The sequence below is a fragment of the Cucurbita pepo genome, chromosome LG05 (genome assembly GCF_002806865.2).
Source record: "Cucurbita pepo subsp. pepo cultivar mu-cu-16 chromosome LG05, ASM280686v2, whole genome shotgun sequence".
Lineage (NCBI taxonomy): Eukaryota > Viridiplantae > Streptophyta > Magnoliopsida > Cucurbitales > Cucurbitaceae > Cucurbita > Cucurbita pepo.
The window spans coordinates 4,547,067-4,566,803 of record NC_036642.1 but is presented as its reverse complement, the minus strand read 5'-3'; the positions used below and the strand labels follow the sequence as shown (position 1 = coordinate 4,566,803).

Sequence of the window (19,737 nt, the reverse complement as noted above, 5' to 3'; positions counted from 1 at the left end):
CTCGATGCACGTGACATACATATATGCATGAGGTCCCTTAACATATCTAACATGGCATTACATAAGCAGTGCTAACATCGCATTTACGTTTCTTACATCACATGACATCTCACATGACTTACATTACATGGCATATTACATAAACATTCCAATTGCATAAACATCTCATGACATGACTCGATAATTCTACGTGTATCTATGACATCGATCAACATATTCATGGCATATAATACTAACATCTCATTCATGACTTCACATAACATAAATAGTCAACAGTCAACATAATTCATACAACACATAACATACACAAGCTACAGTCAACACAATCTATACATCACATAATCATATCACATAAATATGGTGCATGCAGGGGCTACAGGGCACGCACCATCATACAACACGTAGTAAGCTAACTCCAACAGTAAGGTCACTTACCTCGATGGTCTTGGTTGAAGTCACTCACAACGAGCTAATTCCAGTGGTTAAATACGTCCTATGATAATCACATAAAAACTTAGGAACCTTTCATAATATACCCTAGTTAAACCTCATGCTATTTATCAAAATAAACCCCCCAACCTAATCTGTCCTTAACGTTTAAGAACCATACTGACCTCGAATGGTAAAACTATGGGCAGAAACGGCTTCGGAAGGGCCGAAAACCTTGGAATCGATATATTATAGTGATACCGAGCTGCAGAGCCGACCAACTAAGCCGCCAAGCTGAGCTGCGGGATTTGACGGAGCCGAGCCGATTTCGTACACGTGCGAGCCGACCCGCACTGTGTACGCATGTGAAGCTGCTGGAGCTGCTGGGTGTGCGTCTGCGGCTCGACCCTATTCCAAAAACCTTGCCTTCCTTACCCGACAAGCGACGAAACTCTAGTTTCCACCTCCCCGATTCCGGCGACGCGCCGACAATCCCACAACGTCCTCAACACCGATTTCCGACGGTCAACCTTTTTTGGCACAATGTTCCCAACATCAATGCCTTACTTCTACATGATTCTTCCTCCGAAGAGCAACCCCAACGTTCCGAAGGAAAGTTTGGAGAGAAAATCGTTTTCAAGGGAGGTAAAAGGTTGGGTATGAGAATATAAATATAATAGGAAGACATTTGGATTTTAGGATAAGGAAACTCAAAGAAACAGGAATATAAAAGATATTTATGACTTCTCCTTTAAGCGAGTAACTTCCTTTTAGAGATCGCATCCTTCTCTAACGAAAATAAATGCTACACTTATGCATAATACCTATTATATTAATAGTTAAAATTTCATAAAATTCAAATATCGGTTGCAAACAGTTAAATATTCTTAATTTTTTAAAAAAAATACAGGAGAGTTTTAGTTGTAACCTTATTTTTCGAGTTTGTCGAATTGACCCAACAAACGTAACCCCAAAAATTGGATTGTATCTTTAGTTTTCAAAAAATTGGCGTGACCCAAATCAAATACAAATGGTTGGGTAGTCGGAATGGATGAAATAAACACAATAGAGTAATAACCTTGCCTGTTGGGTTAGGAAAGGTATAGATAAAATCCCAACCCAAGAAGAAGAACAAGGACAAACCGAGCCCATAATGAAACCAAAATATAAACAACAGTAACGGCGATGGACACAGATTCTCAGCTTTATCCACTTCCAAGAATAGCACAACGATCGAGCTACGATAAACCAACCAACAACTTACCCATCAATCCCCACCTTCAGTACCAAAATCATGGGACCTCTAAGCGCCGGAAACATCATCAGAACCGCCGGTCGAGCAGTTTCCAGAGCCGGCGTCGCCAGTGCCGGTGTCGCGAACCGACCTTCCTCTCCGAAGTCCAGTTCCCGAGCCACGCACCGGCACGGCGGTTCCGCTAATTTCCACGGCCTGTCGTTGAGCTCTTCTCTTAGCCACTCTCCGCTTTCCGCCGGCTGGCATTTCTGCAATCCCTACTGCGATGAGTTCGAGTGGATTTCTGAGGACGGAATCGAGACCGAAAACATCGCTAGGGTTTCTGAGGAGGACGCAAATGGATGGTCCGTTCCTTCCTTGGATGAGGTTCAAGGCGCCGTCTCTGCAATTAACCAGTACGAATTCCAATTTTTTTTTTTAACTTTATTGAGATTATTCGATAGGATTCTCATTGCCGGCGCTGTGAATTTCTCGAGTTTAGGGTTTTTGGCCAAGAGAAGGATGAACTGGGTCGGGTCGGGATGTATACGGGTTTGGTAAACCGGGCTTCTCCAGTTGGGTCGGAGGTGGATTGGATTGAGCCGTGTTTGGAGCTGCAATTGGGCGCGCGTGGCGTTGAAAGGGTTTATGATGCTTTTCAATTATTGCAGACTGACCCTTCAGTTCAGGTGACTTTTGCTATTTGCTCCTCCATCTTTAAATATATCATGAAAATGCCCATTGGAAAATAATTAAAAATAAAATAAAATAAAATAGTAGAATGGTAAAATGATTAAATTATTTATTTGGGTACTTTGCTATTAATTAGGTTAGTTGAATATAAATGGTATTAATTAAAATTCCTATGAGTTTAATAACAATTATTTTAATACGACAAATGTCAGGTGAAAGAGATCTGACCATTTAATCTCGAGTCTCGAGATTTCTAAAAGGATCATATCATATTATGTTGTTGTATATCTATATCGGGTCTCGAAATTTGTAGAAGGATCATATCATATCATGTTGTTGTATATCTAAACTCGAGTCTCAATATTTGTAAAATGAGCATATCATATGATATCATGATGTGGTATATCTATATCGAGTCTCAAAATTTGTAAAAGGATCATATCTTGTTGTTATATATCTCAACTCAAGTCTCGAGATTTGTAAAAAGGATCCTATCATATATGATAACATGTTGCATTTAGAGAATGGTTATGTCGGTATCATCGGATAAAGCGGTTTGGGATGCGATTATGAACAATGAAGCTGTGCAACAGCTGAGGAAGTCATTCTACGAAGGTTGGTGTTTTAATACCATTCCCAACAAAAGAATCCATTGTCATGGGGTCATCAATCAAACTGTTGTTTTCTCTTTGCTTGCAGCAAAAGACGACACTGTCGGGAATTTGTTGGAAAGCTCTCCCGATGATAAGGGTTCCGATGAACCGACAAACGTCGTGGTGTGGATTTTGAAGAACATGAAGGGGAGAGTGATGGAAGTAATTGAGAGAATGAGAGAGGTGATGAAGCAGATGTTTGAGAGTGGGAAGGATGATGATGGTGATGGGGAGAAAAGGAGAGGAGAAGGAAGGGATGTGTTTGAGGAGAAGCTTAGAACATCGTTCTTGATATCCATTGTTGTGCTGCTTGTGGTGATGGTGAGTCGAGCTCATACATAAAGTAAGGCTTTCCTCCCATGAATTTGACGACATCAAATCTTCTTCTTTTTTCTTTTTCTTCTAAGTTCTGAACTTTCTTTTAACTCAAGTTATATGCATATTTTTGTTCATATGTTGCTTTTGTAGGACGTTTTTAGTGCTCTGTTTTTAAGAAATAGGATTTTCGAGGTACTCATGTGTGAACGCAGATTTCATATAGCTCCTGAACTACATCATTTGTTGTTATTTTCGAGCTACTTTGTATAATGTTTTATTTCACAAATTTCAGGTTTATTCTAAATAAATATTACAAAACACTGAGGATCTTGTTATTTTCGAGCTACTTTATATAATGTTTTATGTTACAAATTTCAGATTAATTCTAAATATAAATAAATATAAATATTACAAAACTGAGGATCTTGTTATTTTTGGACGAATGAAAAAAATAGCTACTTTGTATAATGTTTTATTTTACAAATTTCAGATTTATTCTAAATATAAATATTACAAAACACTGAAGATCCTAAAAAGATCTACTAAATTCATGTAAGTTCTCAATAAAATACTCATATGGACGAATGAAAAAAAAAAAAGAGATTTCAAGGTGAAAAAGTAATATTAAAGGTTTTGAAAAGGGCCCGATACTCTTTATAATTAACAGTGTTTTTTTTTTTTTATAATTTAGTTTATAACTTAATAAAAAGTTGATAGTTTACCACTAGCATAAAATAAGTTGATCTTTAAAAAAAAAAAAATTAAATGTTTGGTCCAATATTTAAAAGTAAAAAATTAGTGTTAAATAATTTATCCAATAAAATTTTAAAATTAATTTCTATAATTTGATAAAACACTTGTACATGGTGTTTGATCGGGCTAGCAGGAAATTGATGAAATTCTAACTTTTAAAAATAAAATAATTAAATTACAATTTTTTATTCCAAACCATGAAAATTTTATTATAACTTGCTGACACGTCACGTATAATCTAAAAAATATATAATCGTAGTCGGACGAAGAAATTTACATCTCACACCCAGAAGAAAAAACGTGGAAATTCGGGAAATGACGTAAGAAAATGCCCATTATTTAATTTAAATTAAGATGTAAAATCACTTCCAAACATCCATATATACGACTCACTTTTCGATCGCATTCCGTTACAACGAAGCAGATCCTTTGGAACCGGAGACCACCAGCTTTCCGCTACTCGTATGCCTCGACTCTCCATGTCCCTTGATCCAATCATCACATCCGTCCAGAATCGTCGTCAGCTGAAATGGCGGCGCGTCGGTGGCCAGCCACTGGTCCACATAAAACGCCGTCTGGGAGCAGGATCTGTGAGGCCCAGTCGAAGTCACCTCCAGATAGTCGCAAAACCAGCCGTGGTGGGCGCCTGATCCGTCGGAGGTCAGGTTCAATCGACACAACGGCGCTTCGATGCACGGGCCCCGCCCACTGAATATGTCGACATTGTCTCGTTCGAAATAGTCATGGTTTTTTTCCATCAGCCCCCAAGATTCCAGATCTGCGATCTCCACCGGTTGGCCATTTGCGTCGCTGATTGTGACGCTGATTATGGCGTCCGTTCCTCCCTTCAGTACTGAACCTGTCTTCACGTAGAATGTGTACACGCATTTTTCCTGCACCAGAAAACACTCACATCACTTTCCACGGACCACAATCCGTTCAGAAATTACGGCGATTTAGATCAATTTAAAACTAATTTGCATCAAGTCATTCATTCAGTTCGTTATCCCACATTTAATCGACCATCGTGAATCATAAACGCAGAAATTGGAGCATTATCTTGCCTAATACAACATTTCAATAATTAACTAACTTGTCATGACTCATAAGTCATAATTGAACTGAAATGTGAATCATTCATCCAATTCGGCATTACATATACAAAAGACTATCATCAAAGCAGAAATGGGAGCATGATCTTGCATTTTCTAAACAGAGTTCTGCAATTCGTAGAACTGACGTAACTCAATCAATCTGAAACGTTAAGCATTCATTTAGTCATTTCTTACACATACAATCAACTATCATCAATAACTGAGACATCGAATGCATTTTCTAAACAGCATTTCTATAACTAGTTTCCCTGTCATAACTCAAAACCGATCTCAAATGTGAATCAATCATTCACTTCGTTATTACAAAATACAATCGAGAATCATCAACGCAGAAATCGGATCATTATCCTGTATTTTGTAAACTACATTCTGTGAATCAGTTCGACTGTCAGAAAAAAATCAATAATCAATCTCAAACATTACAACAACTCGACTACCAAAGACGATCGATCAACAAGATCAAAACAAACGCAGTCAAAAGTAATCACGAGTAAACAACAAACTGAGTGAAGATCATCAAAACGGCTCCGATGATGAAAGTACGAAGATCAAGTAAGAAGGAAGAAATGTATAAAAAGAGATGAAACTTACTTTAGTGTTTCGAGCCAATGCAGAGAGGAAAAGAGCGATGAAGATGAGGGAAAAGAAGAGACAACGAGGCGCCATTTCCGAACTTCCGGTGGAGATTTTAGAGATTTAGGGCGGAAGAAGATGGGGAGGATTGGTTTATATACAGGTCATGGCTAGGGAAGAAAAAATGGATCATGGTCACGTGATTTGGACGTGGCGCGCAGGTAGTGTTCGGCCACTCTGTTTTAGGACACAGACGCGCGCTCTTATCGGAACGCCTTAACTTAATCTCCAAAATTAGTGTTATTAAATTTCAAAATTAGAGAAATAATTGTTAAATTGTTCCCACTTAATTTTGTTTTTATTTAATAATATTTTGTTGAACCAGCTATCCACCTGTCATTTTCTAAATTTATTATTATTTATTTATTTCCAAATTTCTAAATTTCTAAATTTCTAAATTTCTAAATTCATTATTATTATTTATTTAATAATATTTTGTATACCACTATCTATTTTAATAATTTGATGATTCCTAAAATCATCATTTAAAAATTACTTTTAATTAAATTTAAATCACTTTTACTATTGTAGAACTAACTATTAAAAGGATTAATAACTAAACACTTTTACAAAAATAAATAAATAAAATCACTTCAAAATATACTTTTAATTATATAAAAATCACTTCCAAAAATTAAAAGAATTACGAAAAAATTACTTTTCATAAATAAAAAAATAAAATTAACGGCCGTAAAATCATTTTCAAACATGTTCTTAGTCTATCTAATACCACGTGAATATTTGTCGAAATTTAGCTGATGTTTCCTTGCTAAGCTACGATATTTTAAATATGAAAGAATTAAATCCGTTTAATAACAATTTCGTTTTCAGTTTTACCTTTAATTTTTTTCTTATAATATATTTATATTTACAATTATTTTCACATTTTTTAAAGTTAATATATATTTTTATTCAAAGCACATAAATTCAGTATAGAACCAGTTCAAAGAGAGACGGTTTTGTCTATCAACAGCATAAACCAACTTGAAAGACTTATACTACAGAGTACAGAACTATTTCCAAAGACAGTACTTTTAAGGAAGAAGAACAACTGACCCTGATGTTTTCCGATTCTCGAGATCAGCGTGCGCCTGTGCAGCTTGAGATAAACGATATCGGTGATTAACACGAACCCGTAGAGCACCAGATTCGATGTTTGCAAATAACTCTCGTGCAGCCTTCAACAGCTCATCTCGAGTTAAGTTATAATGCATTAGGATCGGTCTCGTTAAGAACAGAGATTTTACTGCAAGTGCAGAGAGTGGAACTGGGTCTGGTGTTCCTGATGACTGTCCAAAACTCACCATATAGCCGCGAGTTTTAAGACAGTCCAACGATCCCTGTTCATTGAAAGAGGAAAAAATTCATGAAACAATCATTAAGTGTTAGGAATCACGAACCTTCACAGTAGTCTACTTTAAGCACAAGCTCTCATGGCTTTACCCAAAAGGACTCGTACCAATAGAGATGTATTCCTTACTTTATAAACCCATGATCAACCCCTTAATTAGTCAATGTCTCCATTTCCGCGAGTTATCTCGCGAACACGAGCAACGAAATCCTCTTCCTTATAGATAATAACATGATGGCATCCATCCTCCTTGGCTTGAGCTGCCTTCTCTTTTGTTGAGACAGTTCCAATGACAGTGGCACCAAGATTGTTAGCCCATTGACACAACAAGGATCCAACTCCACCCGCTGCTGCATGAACGAGGACGATATGTCCAGGTTCAACCTGCAGAGAATATAAGGCGATATCTCATCGGTCGTAGAAATGTTACTGATGCTGGATAATGTATGTGGGGTAAGCCTAAGTTAGTAACTCAAAATTCCCAACTCCCAAAATTTGGTGGTAATTCATGAAATGGAATGAACAAGTTACATGATATTAACCAACTGTTACTTATCACAGTGTTTTGATATATTACTCTAGTACTTGGTGACTCATTTAAGGGCCACTCTACGTCGGTTGGAGAGGAGATCGAAGTATTGCTTATAAGAGTGTGGAAACCTCTCCCTAAAAGATGCGTTTTAAAACCGTGAGACTAACAGCGATACGTAACGGGCCAAAGCGGAAAATATCTGTTAGCGGTGGGCTTGGGTTGTTACATTGTAGTCCTTATAATTCATAACCAACCCAAACCAACCCAAATGTAGTTAACTGATTTACAACAGAGGTTCAAATAAATCTCGGTTTTTACCTTAGATCGGGCTTGCTAAACACTATTTTTTCCCGAGATATACGACATACCCATGTAAAGTCAATGTCTAATAATGTGGGTAAACAGGCATAAGCATGCAAGGACAGACTACCTATTTTCAATAACTTGCAATAACACACATGAATCTTACATCTAACAACTGCAAATAAATATGATAAAACTCAACCAACCTTGAAACAGCGACCGACTAAAAATTGAGCTGTCATACCCTTCAGCAGTACAGATGCTGCAACTGTAGGATCAATCGAGGTAGGCACTGGAACAACTTTGTCTGCAGGGATTATCTGTTCTTCAGAATATGAGCCCATTGGGTTACCAGCATAACCAACAAGGTCTCCAACTTTCACGTCGTTTACTCCAGGGCCCGCAGCTGTCACCGTCCCAACAGCTTCCATGCCTGTATCGTAAATTACTCTTCAACAATGTTGCGTGTATGCAAAGCTCACTTCTCCAGCATTCAAATTGGGTATTAACCAAGTGTTTGAATAATTTTCACAAGTCTACTGTTTTAGTTATTTAGAATTCAAGGATACTGTCATACAACCTATAGAAAAGATCTCACTCCAGTAAAGTAGCAAGCACACTACTACAATCCTCCTTGAGCAGTTTTGGACTTTGCGAAGTTTAATGACGCAACGTGGTCGAGGGAATCAAACAAGTCTAAGATTGGAAGTCGAAGTGATATTGTTCATCTTTTCAAGCCTATTATAAGAGACATGAAAGGTAACAACTCAAGCTCACCGCTAGCAGATATTTGTCATCTTTGAGCTTTCCCTTCTAGGCTTCCTCTCAAGATTTTAAAACGCGTTTGCTAGGGAGAGGTTTCCACACCCTTATAAAGGCTTAGACTGTTACAAATGGTATCAAAGTCAGACACTGGGCGGTGTGCTAGGGAGGACGCTGGCCCCTAAAGGGGTGGATTGTGAGATCCCACATCGGCTGGAGAGGGGAACGAAACATTTATTATAAGGGTGTGGAAACCTCTCCCTAGTAATTACAAATTGTATCAGAGTCAGACATCGGGCGGTGTGCCAGTGAGGACGCTGGCCCCTAAAGGGGTGGATTGTAAGATCCAACATCGGCAGGGGAGGAAAACGAAACATTCATTATATGGGCGTAAAAAACTCTCCCTAGTAATTACAAATGGTATTAGAGTCAGACACTGGGTGGTGTGCCAGTGAGGACGCTGGCCCCTAAAGGGGTGGATTGTGAGATCCCACATCGACTGGAGGGGGGAACGAAACATTCATTATAAGGGTATGGAAACCTCTCCCTAGTAATTGAGTCAGACACCGGACGGTGTGCCAGCGAGGACGCTGGCCCCCAAGGGAGGTGGATTGTGAGATCCCACATTGGTTGAAAGGGAGGAACGAAACATTCTTTATAAGGGTATGGAAACCTCTCCCCGTATTTTAAAACCTTGAAGGAAAGCTCGAAAGACAAAGTTAAAAAGAGAAGTAGTATCAGTTAGGGGTGGCTTTAGCTGTTGCAACATGCAGATAAAGAAACATTATCCAGAGCCCATTATGATCCAATTACTTCAAAGACAGAACAAAACCTGGAGTAAAGGGCATGGTAGCAGCCTTGTAAACTCCTTTCCTGAAGTATACATCAATAAAATTTACACCAATCACCGTGTTTCTAACTCGAACCTCCCCCACTTTTGGCTCTCCAATATCCAAATCCTCCCATTGAAGAACCTGTTACCATCACTTTCAACAATAAATCCGACCAGAACCCCAACAATGGCAGCAGAGCAACATAAATTCCTTAAACCAACGAATGTAACAATCATTTTATCCACAATGAGAGAGCCCACGAAAAAATCTACAAATTAAGAACCGCTATTAAACTAATTATACTTTAAGATCTTTTAATATGTATCAAATTCGTACAATAATTGAATATTGAATTGAAGAATCGCAGAAAATACGATGAGAGAGGAGAGCAAACCTCAGGCCCACCAAGCTTATAAACCCTTATGGCTTTCACCATTTCCGGAGCTGACGATTCAGCTCGCCGACAAACCTCCCTCGCCGTAAAATATTCAGTCCGGAGCTCCGAATCGTGGTGAGAAGCCTACGTCCGTTCTTCTCAGGGTTCGAAATTTCAGGTCGAATCGATATTTTCATTTCTTTTTCTTTTTTACTTAAATAATATATTCGGTGAAAAATTCGAACATAGCTAAAAAAAATTAAAATTTTATATAATTTAATTACAAAATCAACAAATTATAGCTTTTAAAATAATTTTTATATTTGGAATTTTCTTTTCTACGATTTATTGTCAACGTCCATTGACAGCGTCGTTCTTTTCCAACACGTGTTGAGCAGTTTCTTCTTGATTTCAAGACCCATTGACATCCCCTGATTCTCAGCTGAAACATCGTCCGCTTAATGACTTGCTTACTAAAATGGATATTCAATTAACCACCGCCCAAATCGTGGGTTTCAGAATCAGCGCCATTTGAAGTTCATTGCGATTCTTGAATGGAGCGGGAACAAAGCTGCTCCGCCGCCGTGAAAGATGAATTTCGTCCAAATCCACACATCGATGCCCAAACGTTGATATTGAAATCGATTTTCTTCTTGGATGGCGTCGGCGAGGTCATCGTTACTTGCAATTCAGATGGGTTGTTTTGGGAATTGGTTGACTTCCCAGAAACTGTAATTTCTTGATCTAATTTGATTTCTTATGTTTGCCTAAACTTGCTTCTTGAGTTTGCTCTTTCTTTCTTGGGTTTTAATGGGCATCCATTGCTTGATCTTTACTTCATGTCTGTGATTGGTTTATCAAATTGGGTGAAAAATATGTTATCGTTTGGATATGTCCCGTTCATATTGTCCGAGTATAACCCTCGTATGCTTTGTTTTTCGTTTCATCTAAAAGGCCTCTGCCATGAAGATATTGTTCTTCACTTGTCTTTATCTAGCTAATTTCATGTTTCAGCTTATGATTGAGATTGACTTTCATTGCTTTTGTGGCTATCTTCGGTTAGAAATCACGACTCTCCACAATGGTACGATATTTGTCCATTTTGGGCATAAGCTCTCGTGGCTTTGCTTTTGGTTTCTCCAAAAAGTCTCATATCAATGGAGATAGTATTCCTTACTTATAAACTCATGATCAACCCCTTAATTAGGTGATGTTGGACTCCTCACCCAACAATCCTCCCCTTGAACAAAGTACACCATAGAGCCTCCCCTAAGGCCTATGAAGCTTTCAAACAACCTCCCCTTAATCAAGGCTTGACTCCTTTTTTGGAGCCCTCGAACAATGTACACTCTTTGTTCAACACTTGAGTCACTTTTGACTACACCTTTGAGGCTCAAAACTTCTTTGTTCGACATGACTAAGTTAAGGGCATGACTCTGATACCATGTTAGAAATCACAACTCTCTACAATGGTATGATATTGTCCACTTTAGGTATAAGCTCTCATGGCTTTGCTTTTGGTTTCCCCAAAAGGGTTCATACCAATGGAGATAGTATTCCTCACTTATAAACTCATGATCAACCCCTTAATTAGTTGACATCGGACTCCTCTCCCAACAATCCTCAACATCTTCTTCTTCTATCTTGATATGAAAAGTGGGTTTGTTCGATATGGTTTATAATGACACGATAATGATTAATGATAGATATAATTCTACTTAACTCGAGTTTTGTACAATTCAATTGAATAGGTTGGCTCAGAATGCTTGGGCATTAAGCTTGTTCCTGATGTTGCAGCAGAGGTCAAGTTTTCTGATGCTTATGCTGTTGAGTTTGACGACTTTGGAGTGATTCATAAATCAAAACTTGCGGCTGTTGCAAGCTGTATGATATGCAATGAATACGAGGTTTTTCATTACTCGTCGGTTGATTATTTCTTCTTGTCCTTAGATTTTCGAAGCTGTCAATACCTTATAATCACTGTTATTTGTTACAGAAACAGATGTATAGATTTACAGTGCATAGTTTTCAAAGATCAAAATCTCAGCCTGCTCATTGGGCCCTGACTATGTTTACATTTGGACACGAGGACCAGCAAACATGTCAGATGTGGGTAAATCAGATTAATGCATCTTTGGACCTTGAAGTTGAGAGACCAAAGAATCTTCTTGTAAGTTATGGTAACCATGATTGTATTTAAAGCTAGAAAGATAAACTTGTCACTATTACCGAGCAAACAACATGTTCGGTCTAGGACATCCGGATTTTAGTGAATGGGATGACAGTTTCTCATTCTAAATCTGTTAAATCGAACTAAGCGAGCCTACATTGTTTGCTTTATACGTTCCGTGCTTTCTTTGATGGTCTAGGTTTTTGTTAATCCTAAGAGTGGGAAAGGGATAGGGAGCCGAACGTGGGAAGCAGTAGCTCCTATATTTTTACGTGCTGAAATAATCACGAAGGTGAAATTTTATCTGACTTTTCCATTTCCTGATGTTTCTTTTCGTGATAGTGAAAAAAATATCGCTTAATTTCAGGTGATTGTGACTGAAAGAGCAGGTCATGCATTTGATGTAATGGCATCTATTGCAAAGGAGGATCTAAAAATGTATGATGGTATTGTTGCTGTTGTAAGTAAGAGATCTTTGCATTTTTACTTCATATTTTTACCTGGAGACTTAGTACCAACTCAAAACTTTGATTGGACACAAGTACTAGCGAAGGCGCTGGGCCTTAAAGGGGGGTGGATTGTGAGATCTCACTTCGGTTGGGGAGGAGAACGAAACATTCTTTATAAGGGTGTAGAAACCTCTCCCTAGCAAACACGTTTTAAAAACCTTGAGGGAAACCCAGAAGGGAAAGCCCAAAAAGGATAATATCTGCTAGCGGTGGGCTTGAGCGGTGGCTGTTACAAGATTTATTAGAAAAATGAGGAGAAGAGTTACATCTCATCCTTTTAATCTCTGAAACTGGATTCTATCAACTTTTACATCCAAAGGAAAGAAACAATGACTTCAGCTGTTCTTGTTCTGCTTTCACATTTTATATTTTCAGATTTGCCTTAAAACCTGATATTTCCTCTGAAAGATATTGTAAGTTCTTGCTCCTCCTCCCTGAAATCATATCTTATTCACTTTGATTCTGTCCCTAGGGTGGAGATGGTTTCTTCAATGAGATCCTTAATGGGTTTCTTTTGTCGAGGCATTTGGCACATTACCCACCAGCACCGTCGGATATTGTAGATGTCGTGCAGGCTGAAGGTAACTATTCCAATGAAGCAATAACTGAAGATGTCAATCAAGGTGAAGATCAGTCGCCACTTCTCTTAAGTGCTAAATATGGTGGATCAGGGCTCTCAACTTCTCGTATGTACTATAGAAACACATCTTTTCTAAATCTTATGCCCATTTGATAATGTTTGTTTTTATATATAGTTTTCTGCTTTAGAATTTATGCTTATTTACTATCCTTTTCAAAAAAACCTAAGGGCAAAAATCAATTTATAGCCCCATACTTTAAATTGATACAATCCCCAAAGATGGTTGTTTGGACACAGGTTAGAATATTTGACTGTTAGAGGTGAAGCCAATGAATTGTAATGACTATATTCAAACCTCACCTGTTCCCTGCTGCTTTGCTCCTCAACTGATGTTACTGAGTTCTAACACTTTTCTATCTTCTTAGCAGAGAACTCAACAGAGTATGGTTTTGATTCAGCATTTGATAGATGGTTCAGATTCGGAATCATTCCTGCTGGCTCAACGGACGCTATTGTGATGTGGTACCTTTCTTTTCTTGCAACTTTGTCATGAATTTTCATTTAATTATCCGATGTTAAGTTCGAGGATGAAAATTCATTAGTTTTTAGTTAAATAGCTTGAAAATTCTAGCTAATACTTTTGCTTCTACTTGTGTAACTACAATTTTGTGCATATTTCTGCCAATTGTGTGGGGATGTCTCATAAAAGATGTATCCTTATCAAACTGATGCATCTATTCATTTGCTTGATATTGTGGCATCTTCTGGTTTATGTTCTTGAATGTAATTAGTCTCTCCGATGAAATGTTTTTATTCTATACTCGAAAGCAGACAGCAAAGATTTGATGGAACTCATAAAAGGAAATCAGGAGATTCGATTTATTCACAGTAAAAGTATTACTAATTGTGGTAGAAGTTTGTAAGGTTCACTCTCCGTGAGATCTCACATTGGTTGGAGAGGAGAACGAAGTATTTCTTATAAGGGTGTGAAAACCTCTCTCTAGTAGACGCGTTTTAAAACTGTGAGGTTGACGGTGATACGTAACGGGCTAAAGCGAACAATATCTACTAGCGGTGGGCTTGGGCTGTTACATATGGTATCACAGCCAAACACTGGGCGGTGTGCCAGCGTGGACACTGGGCCCCAAGAGGGGTGGATTATGAGATCTCATATTGGTTGGGGAGGGGAACGAAACATTCTTTATAAAGGTGTGGAAACCTCTCTCTAGTAGATGCGTTTTAAAATTGTGAGACTGTCGGCGATATGTAACGGGCCAAAATGGACAATATCTGCTAACAGTAGACTTGGGCTGTTACAAATGGTATCAGCGCCAGACATCAGGCGGTGTGCTAACGAAGACACTGGACCTCAAGGGGGGTGAATTGTGAGATCTCACATCGGTTAGAGAGGGGAACAAAACATTTCTTATAAAGGTAGGGGAACAAAACATTTCTTATAAAGGTGTGGAAAGCTCTCCCTAGTAGACGCGTTTTGAAACCTCCCATGAGGCTGACAACGATATATAACAGGTCAAAGCGGTTAAGATTTGCTGGCGGTGGGCTTGGGCTGTTACACTCTCTCCCTTTACTCTCAAGACTTTCGAAGTGTCTTTATGAACTTACGTCATAGCTACTTAACTCCCTTCAACATACTTCGTCAACCCAATCTACCAACTGATTCAACTTCTATCTTTTATATCTTTATGAAAATTGTACATACTATTTTCTATTGGAGCCAATTCCATTCATCATTGATCATCTTTTGCATCAATTTTGAAGCTGTCCTATTCTTGCAGTTCTACTGGATATCGAGATCCTATTACATCAACCCTGCAAATTGTCCTGGGTAAAAGAGTCCACCTTGATATAGCTCAAGTAGTTAGGTGGAAAGAAACTCCGACGTCAAAGTTAGAACCTCTCGTACGCTATGCGGCTTCTTTTGCTGGGTAGTTTCTCATCGTCGTTTGTGTCCTACTTCAAATAGGATGATAATTAAGCTTGGGAAGTTAATTGCAATCATAATGTTGTTGACATACTTAGTAGAACCTTGGGAAGCTTCCCTCTGAATTTCTGTATATTTTGTTTTCAGATATGGGTTTTATGGAGATGTCATTACAGAGAGCGAAAAATTCCGCTGGATGGGGCCTCGACGTTACGATTATGCCGGTACAAGAGTGTTCTTGAGGCACAGGTATCTCCTATCAGCTTTACGTGAGAAACTTCCTAAGTGCTTTTGAACTCGGTTTTGAATCATTCAAATACTGTCGAATGCATGCCCTCTGCTGAGGGCAATACTTACACGTTCTTATTCGTTATAGAATTATGCTTCTTTTTTCTCAGTTCATACGAGGCCGAGGTAGCCTACGTAGATATAAAGTCGGAGGATACGAATACAAATGGGAAAAGAGTGCTCTGTTGTCATAACTGCAGTATTTGTAGCACAAAGGCATACTTACAGCATTCTAACACTGGCTCGGATTCACGTCAGAACGAAACAAGATGGTTGAAATCGAAGGGACGTTTCCTAAGCATTGGCGCTGCGGTCATCTCGTGTCGTAATGAAAAAGCACCAGATGGCTTGGTGGCTGATGCTCACCTTTCGGATGGCTTCTTGCATCTTATATTGATCAGAGACTGCCACCATGCTCTCTATCTTTGGTAATACAATCTCCTTCCATCGTATGGATTATGCTTTTGTTTTTTTGCTGTTCTTATCAGTATCCCTTGGATTTGTCAAGTTCTTTGTTACTGCTTTTTGTCTGGACATTTTGTCATTATGTTGTAAGGCTTTGGTTTTGTTGTTCATGGCTGTGAACAGGCATCTTACCCAGCTGGCCAAAAAAGGTGGAAATCCAATGGATTTCAAGTTTGTGGAACATCACAAGGTATGTTTACTGCAGCTGTCTTTTTTTGTTTGATAGTCGGCTCGAGCCGATATTGGCCTCTTTAGACTTTTTCTCAAGATTTTTAAAACGTGTCTGCTTGGGAGAGGTTTCCACACTCTTATAAAGAATGTTCATTTCTATCTTCAACTGATGTGGGATCTCACAATCTACTACGGTATTCAATGTCCTCGCTGACACTCGTTCCCTTTCTCTAATCGATGTAAGACCTTCTTAATCCATCTCCTTTGGGGCCTAGCGTCCTCGCTGACACTCGTTCCCTTCTCCAATCAATGTGGGTATGCCAGTGAGGATGCTGGGCCCCGAAGGTGGGTGGAATGTGAGATCCCATATCGATTGGAGAAGGGAACGAGTGTCAGCAAGGACGCTGGTCCCCGAAGAGGGGTGGATTGTGAGATCCCACATCGGTTGGAGAGGAGAACGAAACATGCTTTATAAGGGTGTGGAAACCTCTCCCTAGTAAACACGTTTTAAAAATCTCGAGAGAAAAGTCCAAAGAGGACAATATCTGCTAGCGGTGGGCTTGGACCGTTAGAGTCTATTTGTTCCATATATTAACTTTAAATTAAGCTCTGAGGAGTCTTCGTTGGAAGTTCCAATGAGATAATTATTTGACATGTTTGTTGAATCAATATTGGTGGATCTATCTCATGTTCAACAAACAGCGGAACAAGTGATAGTCTCGTTAGAATTCTACCACATCATGCTCAATCAACTCATTATGTTCGATAGGCATGTCACATTAGTGATAGGAGACGGAATAGTATCACAATTCAAATTTTAGAAACATCATTGAAATGTTTTAAAGTTTAAGGACGGAGTAAATACAAGTGTCAACGTCAACTTCTTACACGGTCCGTTTCTCTAAACCCTGCTACATTGTGCACAGACTACAGCGTTTACATTCACTTCTTTTGGCAACCAAAGTGTTTGGAATTTGGACGGGGAGCTCTTTGAAGCACACCAGCTTTCAGCACAAGTGTTCCGTGGCCTTATTAGCCTCTTCGCTTCTGGCCCCGACGCTTGAATCAAACACTCATACACGGATAGGCTTCCTTCTAAAGATTTACTCGAATCCTTTCGAGTTTAGAGAATAACAACGAGGGCTCAATTTACTATGGAGGTTGAATGAAATGTATGGCCTCCTTAGACAAATATTTTAAAGCGGGTTTGTAGTCTTGCTACACGACGTGAGTGATGGGTGCTTGTATTATCATTAATCTCATTAGTTTTAGGGTTTGAATATATTTCTTTTTTTTATTATTATTAGTTAAAATTAACATATTTATATACAACAATATTCTATGGGAGGAGGTTTGGAACTAAAAGAGATATTATTATATCCATATAAAGGCAAAAGAAAATATGAATTTATTAACTATAAAGAAATTCAGGAAATTAAAAGATAATAATAAATTTATATTTAATATATGAATTGTATTTAAGGAGTCATTAAATTTATTTATCACTTTTTGACATTGATTTAAACACGATTATTTCACTGATAGGAACAACGAACCAATAATTTTAACGGTGTTAGATATATACTCATGATTTCTTTTTAACTATGTGGTATTAATATTGGGGAGGCCAAGACAACGAAGACCAAAAACAATTTGACAACACGATTCCCTTTGTTTTTTAGTTAATCATTAGACTTTTAAACGCCGGCGTTTTGGTTCTGAGGCGCTGCAAATTCATCTCCGGGAAGAAATCTGCCTATGGAGGGTACTCTTTTATATTCTCTACCTCTGTTATCTTTACCCTGTTTTTCTTTTTCTTATATTGGGAATTTGCAGTGATCACAGCCATGAAATTGGTTGTTCCTTGGAGGGTCTTTCGATCAAATTGGTCACTGATTTGTTTCAAAATTGGCTTGGTTTGAGTTGCTTCCGAGAGCCAAGACTGCCGCTATTCCAACACGGGTCCGTGTACTATTTGCTGCATAGATTTATGTTGTTTGATGAGTATCCATTATTGACATGGTTTCCCCATTGATCAGACAATATGGTGCCACAGAGTAGCATAATTGTGGAGGGTGTTAGATAAAACCTTTGTTTTTTTCCTTATTTAGATTCACACGTTTACATTTAATTTACTTTTGACCATTTGACAAACACGTCGAATGGATTAGAGAATTCTTAGACGTCAATTTTGTAGGAAGTGGCACAGATTCGGTTGGCCACTCTCCACCCATTTTTAGGATAGGTTGTATTTAAATAGGAAATCTATTTACAAGATTTCACAACCGGATTTTGAAGAGAAGTCAAACTTTCAGTCCTTCTCTCTCTCTTATTTTAGGCATTTTATCTTTCTTCCAACAACCTCCTATCGACAATATCCTCTCGGTGATTTCCCTGGCCATCCAACAAGTGGTATCAGAGCCTCGTTGAAGCGATCGGTAGTATACCATCACAGAAGAGCCAACCTATCAACAATCAAGTTGAATAGCTCAAGTGGTCAGAGTGTCGACCTAACAACACACAGGTTTCAGGTTCGAGTAGAAGAAAATGCAAAGGGCGAAAATAAGCACCACATCGTNAATATGGTGCCACAGAGTAGCATAATTGTGGAGGGTGTTAGATAAAACCTTTGTTTTTTTCCTTATTTAGATTCACACGTTTACATTTAATTTACTTTTGACCATTTGACAAACACGTCGAATGGATTAGAGAATTCTTAGACGTCAATTTTGTAGGAAGTGGCACAGATTCGGTTGGCCACTCTCCACCCATTTTTAGGATAGGTTGTATTTAAATAGGAAATCTATTTACAAGATTTCACAACCGGATTTTGAAGAGAAGTCAAACTTTCAGTCCTTCTCTCTCTCTTATTTTAGGCATTTTATCTTTCTTCCAACAACCTCCTATCGACAATATCCTCTCGGTGATTTCCCTGGCCATCCAACAAGTGGTATCAGAGCCTCGTTGAAGCGATCGGTAGTATACCATCACAGAAGAGCCAACCTATCAACAATCAAGTTGAATAGCTCAAGTGGTCAGAGTGTCGACCTAACAACACACAGGTTTCAGGTTCGAGTAGAAGAAAATGCAAAGGGCGAAAATAAGCACCACATCGTGTGGGGTCCATCCCGAGCAAACTCGCTCACTCCTCCACGCCGCTGTCAAGTGTCGGCATCTCCATCACCACCACTAAGAGGCCGACGTCGTGATGACGGGCGTCGAGGTGTCGTTGAGCGAGTGATCAGGGAGACAACGACCGCCGTCGTTCAGTATACCCGATGTTGACAAGGTCCAACTACAACGAGTGGGCCTTGTTGATGCGTGTCAACCTACAGGCGCATGGGTTATGGCACGCTCTCGAGTCAGAGGAAGGAGAAACAATCGAGTACCGGGAGGATCGGCTGGCGTTCGCCCGCCATATTACGATCTGTGTTCCGCTGCTCGACAAGGAGGGTCGTCTACTCCTCACTGAGGAGGAATGGCTTGCACGCCTAAAGCTCCGTGACGACACCGACGAGAGCAATGGGCCCTCCAGCCGCAAAGGCGGTAAGAAGCCGTGGAAATCTCGATGGCGCATGCACAGGAAAGAGGCGGATCAAAAGAAGGAGGAGTCGACTGATGACGGGC

The 19,737-nt window shown here is 39.0% G+C and overlaps 4 protein-coding genes across 5 annotated transcripts; 2 read left to right on the top strand and 2 right to left on the bottom strand.

Moving 5' to 3' along the window:
* The first annotated feature begins 1,569 nt into the window (after positions 1–1,569).
* On the top strand, positions 1,570–3,563 carry LOC111796017. Its single transcript, XM_023678698.1, has 4 exons — positions 1,570–2,079; positions 2,166–2,352; positions 2,878–2,971; positions 3,056–3,563. The coding sequence occupies exons 1-4, from the start codon at positions 1,724–1,726 to the stop codon at positions 3,349–3,351; spliced, it is 933 nt and encodes a 310-aa protein (XP_023534466.1). The 5' UTR covers positions 1,570–1,723; the 3' UTR covers positions 3,352–3,563.
* A 744-nt stretch (positions 3,564–4,307) lies between these two features.
* Positions 4,308–5,907, bottom strand: LOC111796037 (PLAT domain-containing protein 3-like). Its single transcript, XM_023678729.1, has 2 exons — positions 5,787–5,907; positions 4,308–4,973 (listed from the first exon to the last, which is right to left on the bottom strand). The coding sequence occupies exons 1-2, from the start codon at positions 5,859–5,861 to the stop codon at positions 4,491–4,493; spliced, it is 558 nt and encodes a 185-aa protein (XP_023534497.1). The 5' UTR covers positions 5,862–5,907; the 3' UTR covers positions 4,308–4,490.
* An 813-nt stretch (positions 5,908–6,720) lies between these two features.
* Positions 6,721–10,142, bottom strand: LOC111796050 (2-haloacrylate reductase). Its single transcript, XM_023678742.1, is given in 5 exon segments — positions 6,721–7,202; positions 7,349–7,563; positions 8,221–8,447; positions 9,609–9,750; positions 10,004–10,142. Coding segments are annotated over 5 exon segments (966 nt in total). The 5' UTR covers positions 10,046–10,142; the 3' UTR covers positions 6,721–6,862.
* LOC111795976 (ceramide kinase) lies at positions 10,082–17,410 on the top strand. 2 transcript variants are annotated; one of them, XM_023678642.1, is made up of 13 exons: positions 10,082–10,163; positions 10,384–10,716; positions 11,737–11,892; positions 11,982–12,155; positions 12,355–12,447; positions 12,523–12,615; positions 13,137–13,350; positions 13,673–13,766; positions 15,041–15,190; positions 15,334–15,435; positions 15,585–15,902; positions 16,063–16,129; positions 17,037–17,410. In XM_023678642.1, exons 2-13 carry the CDS (start codon positions 10,540–10,542, stop codon positions 17,172–17,174), a joined length of 1,776 nt encoding a protein of 591 aa, XP_023534410.1. In that variant the 5' UTR covers positions 10,082–10,163; positions 10,384–10,539; the 3' UTR covers positions 17,175–17,410. The 2 variants fall into 2 exon arrangements, with proteins under 2 accessions (XP_023534410.1, XP_023534408.1); XM_023678640.1 differs by having other exon boundaries at positions 13,670–13,766.
* Positions 17,411–19,737: the final 2,327 nt, after the last annotated feature.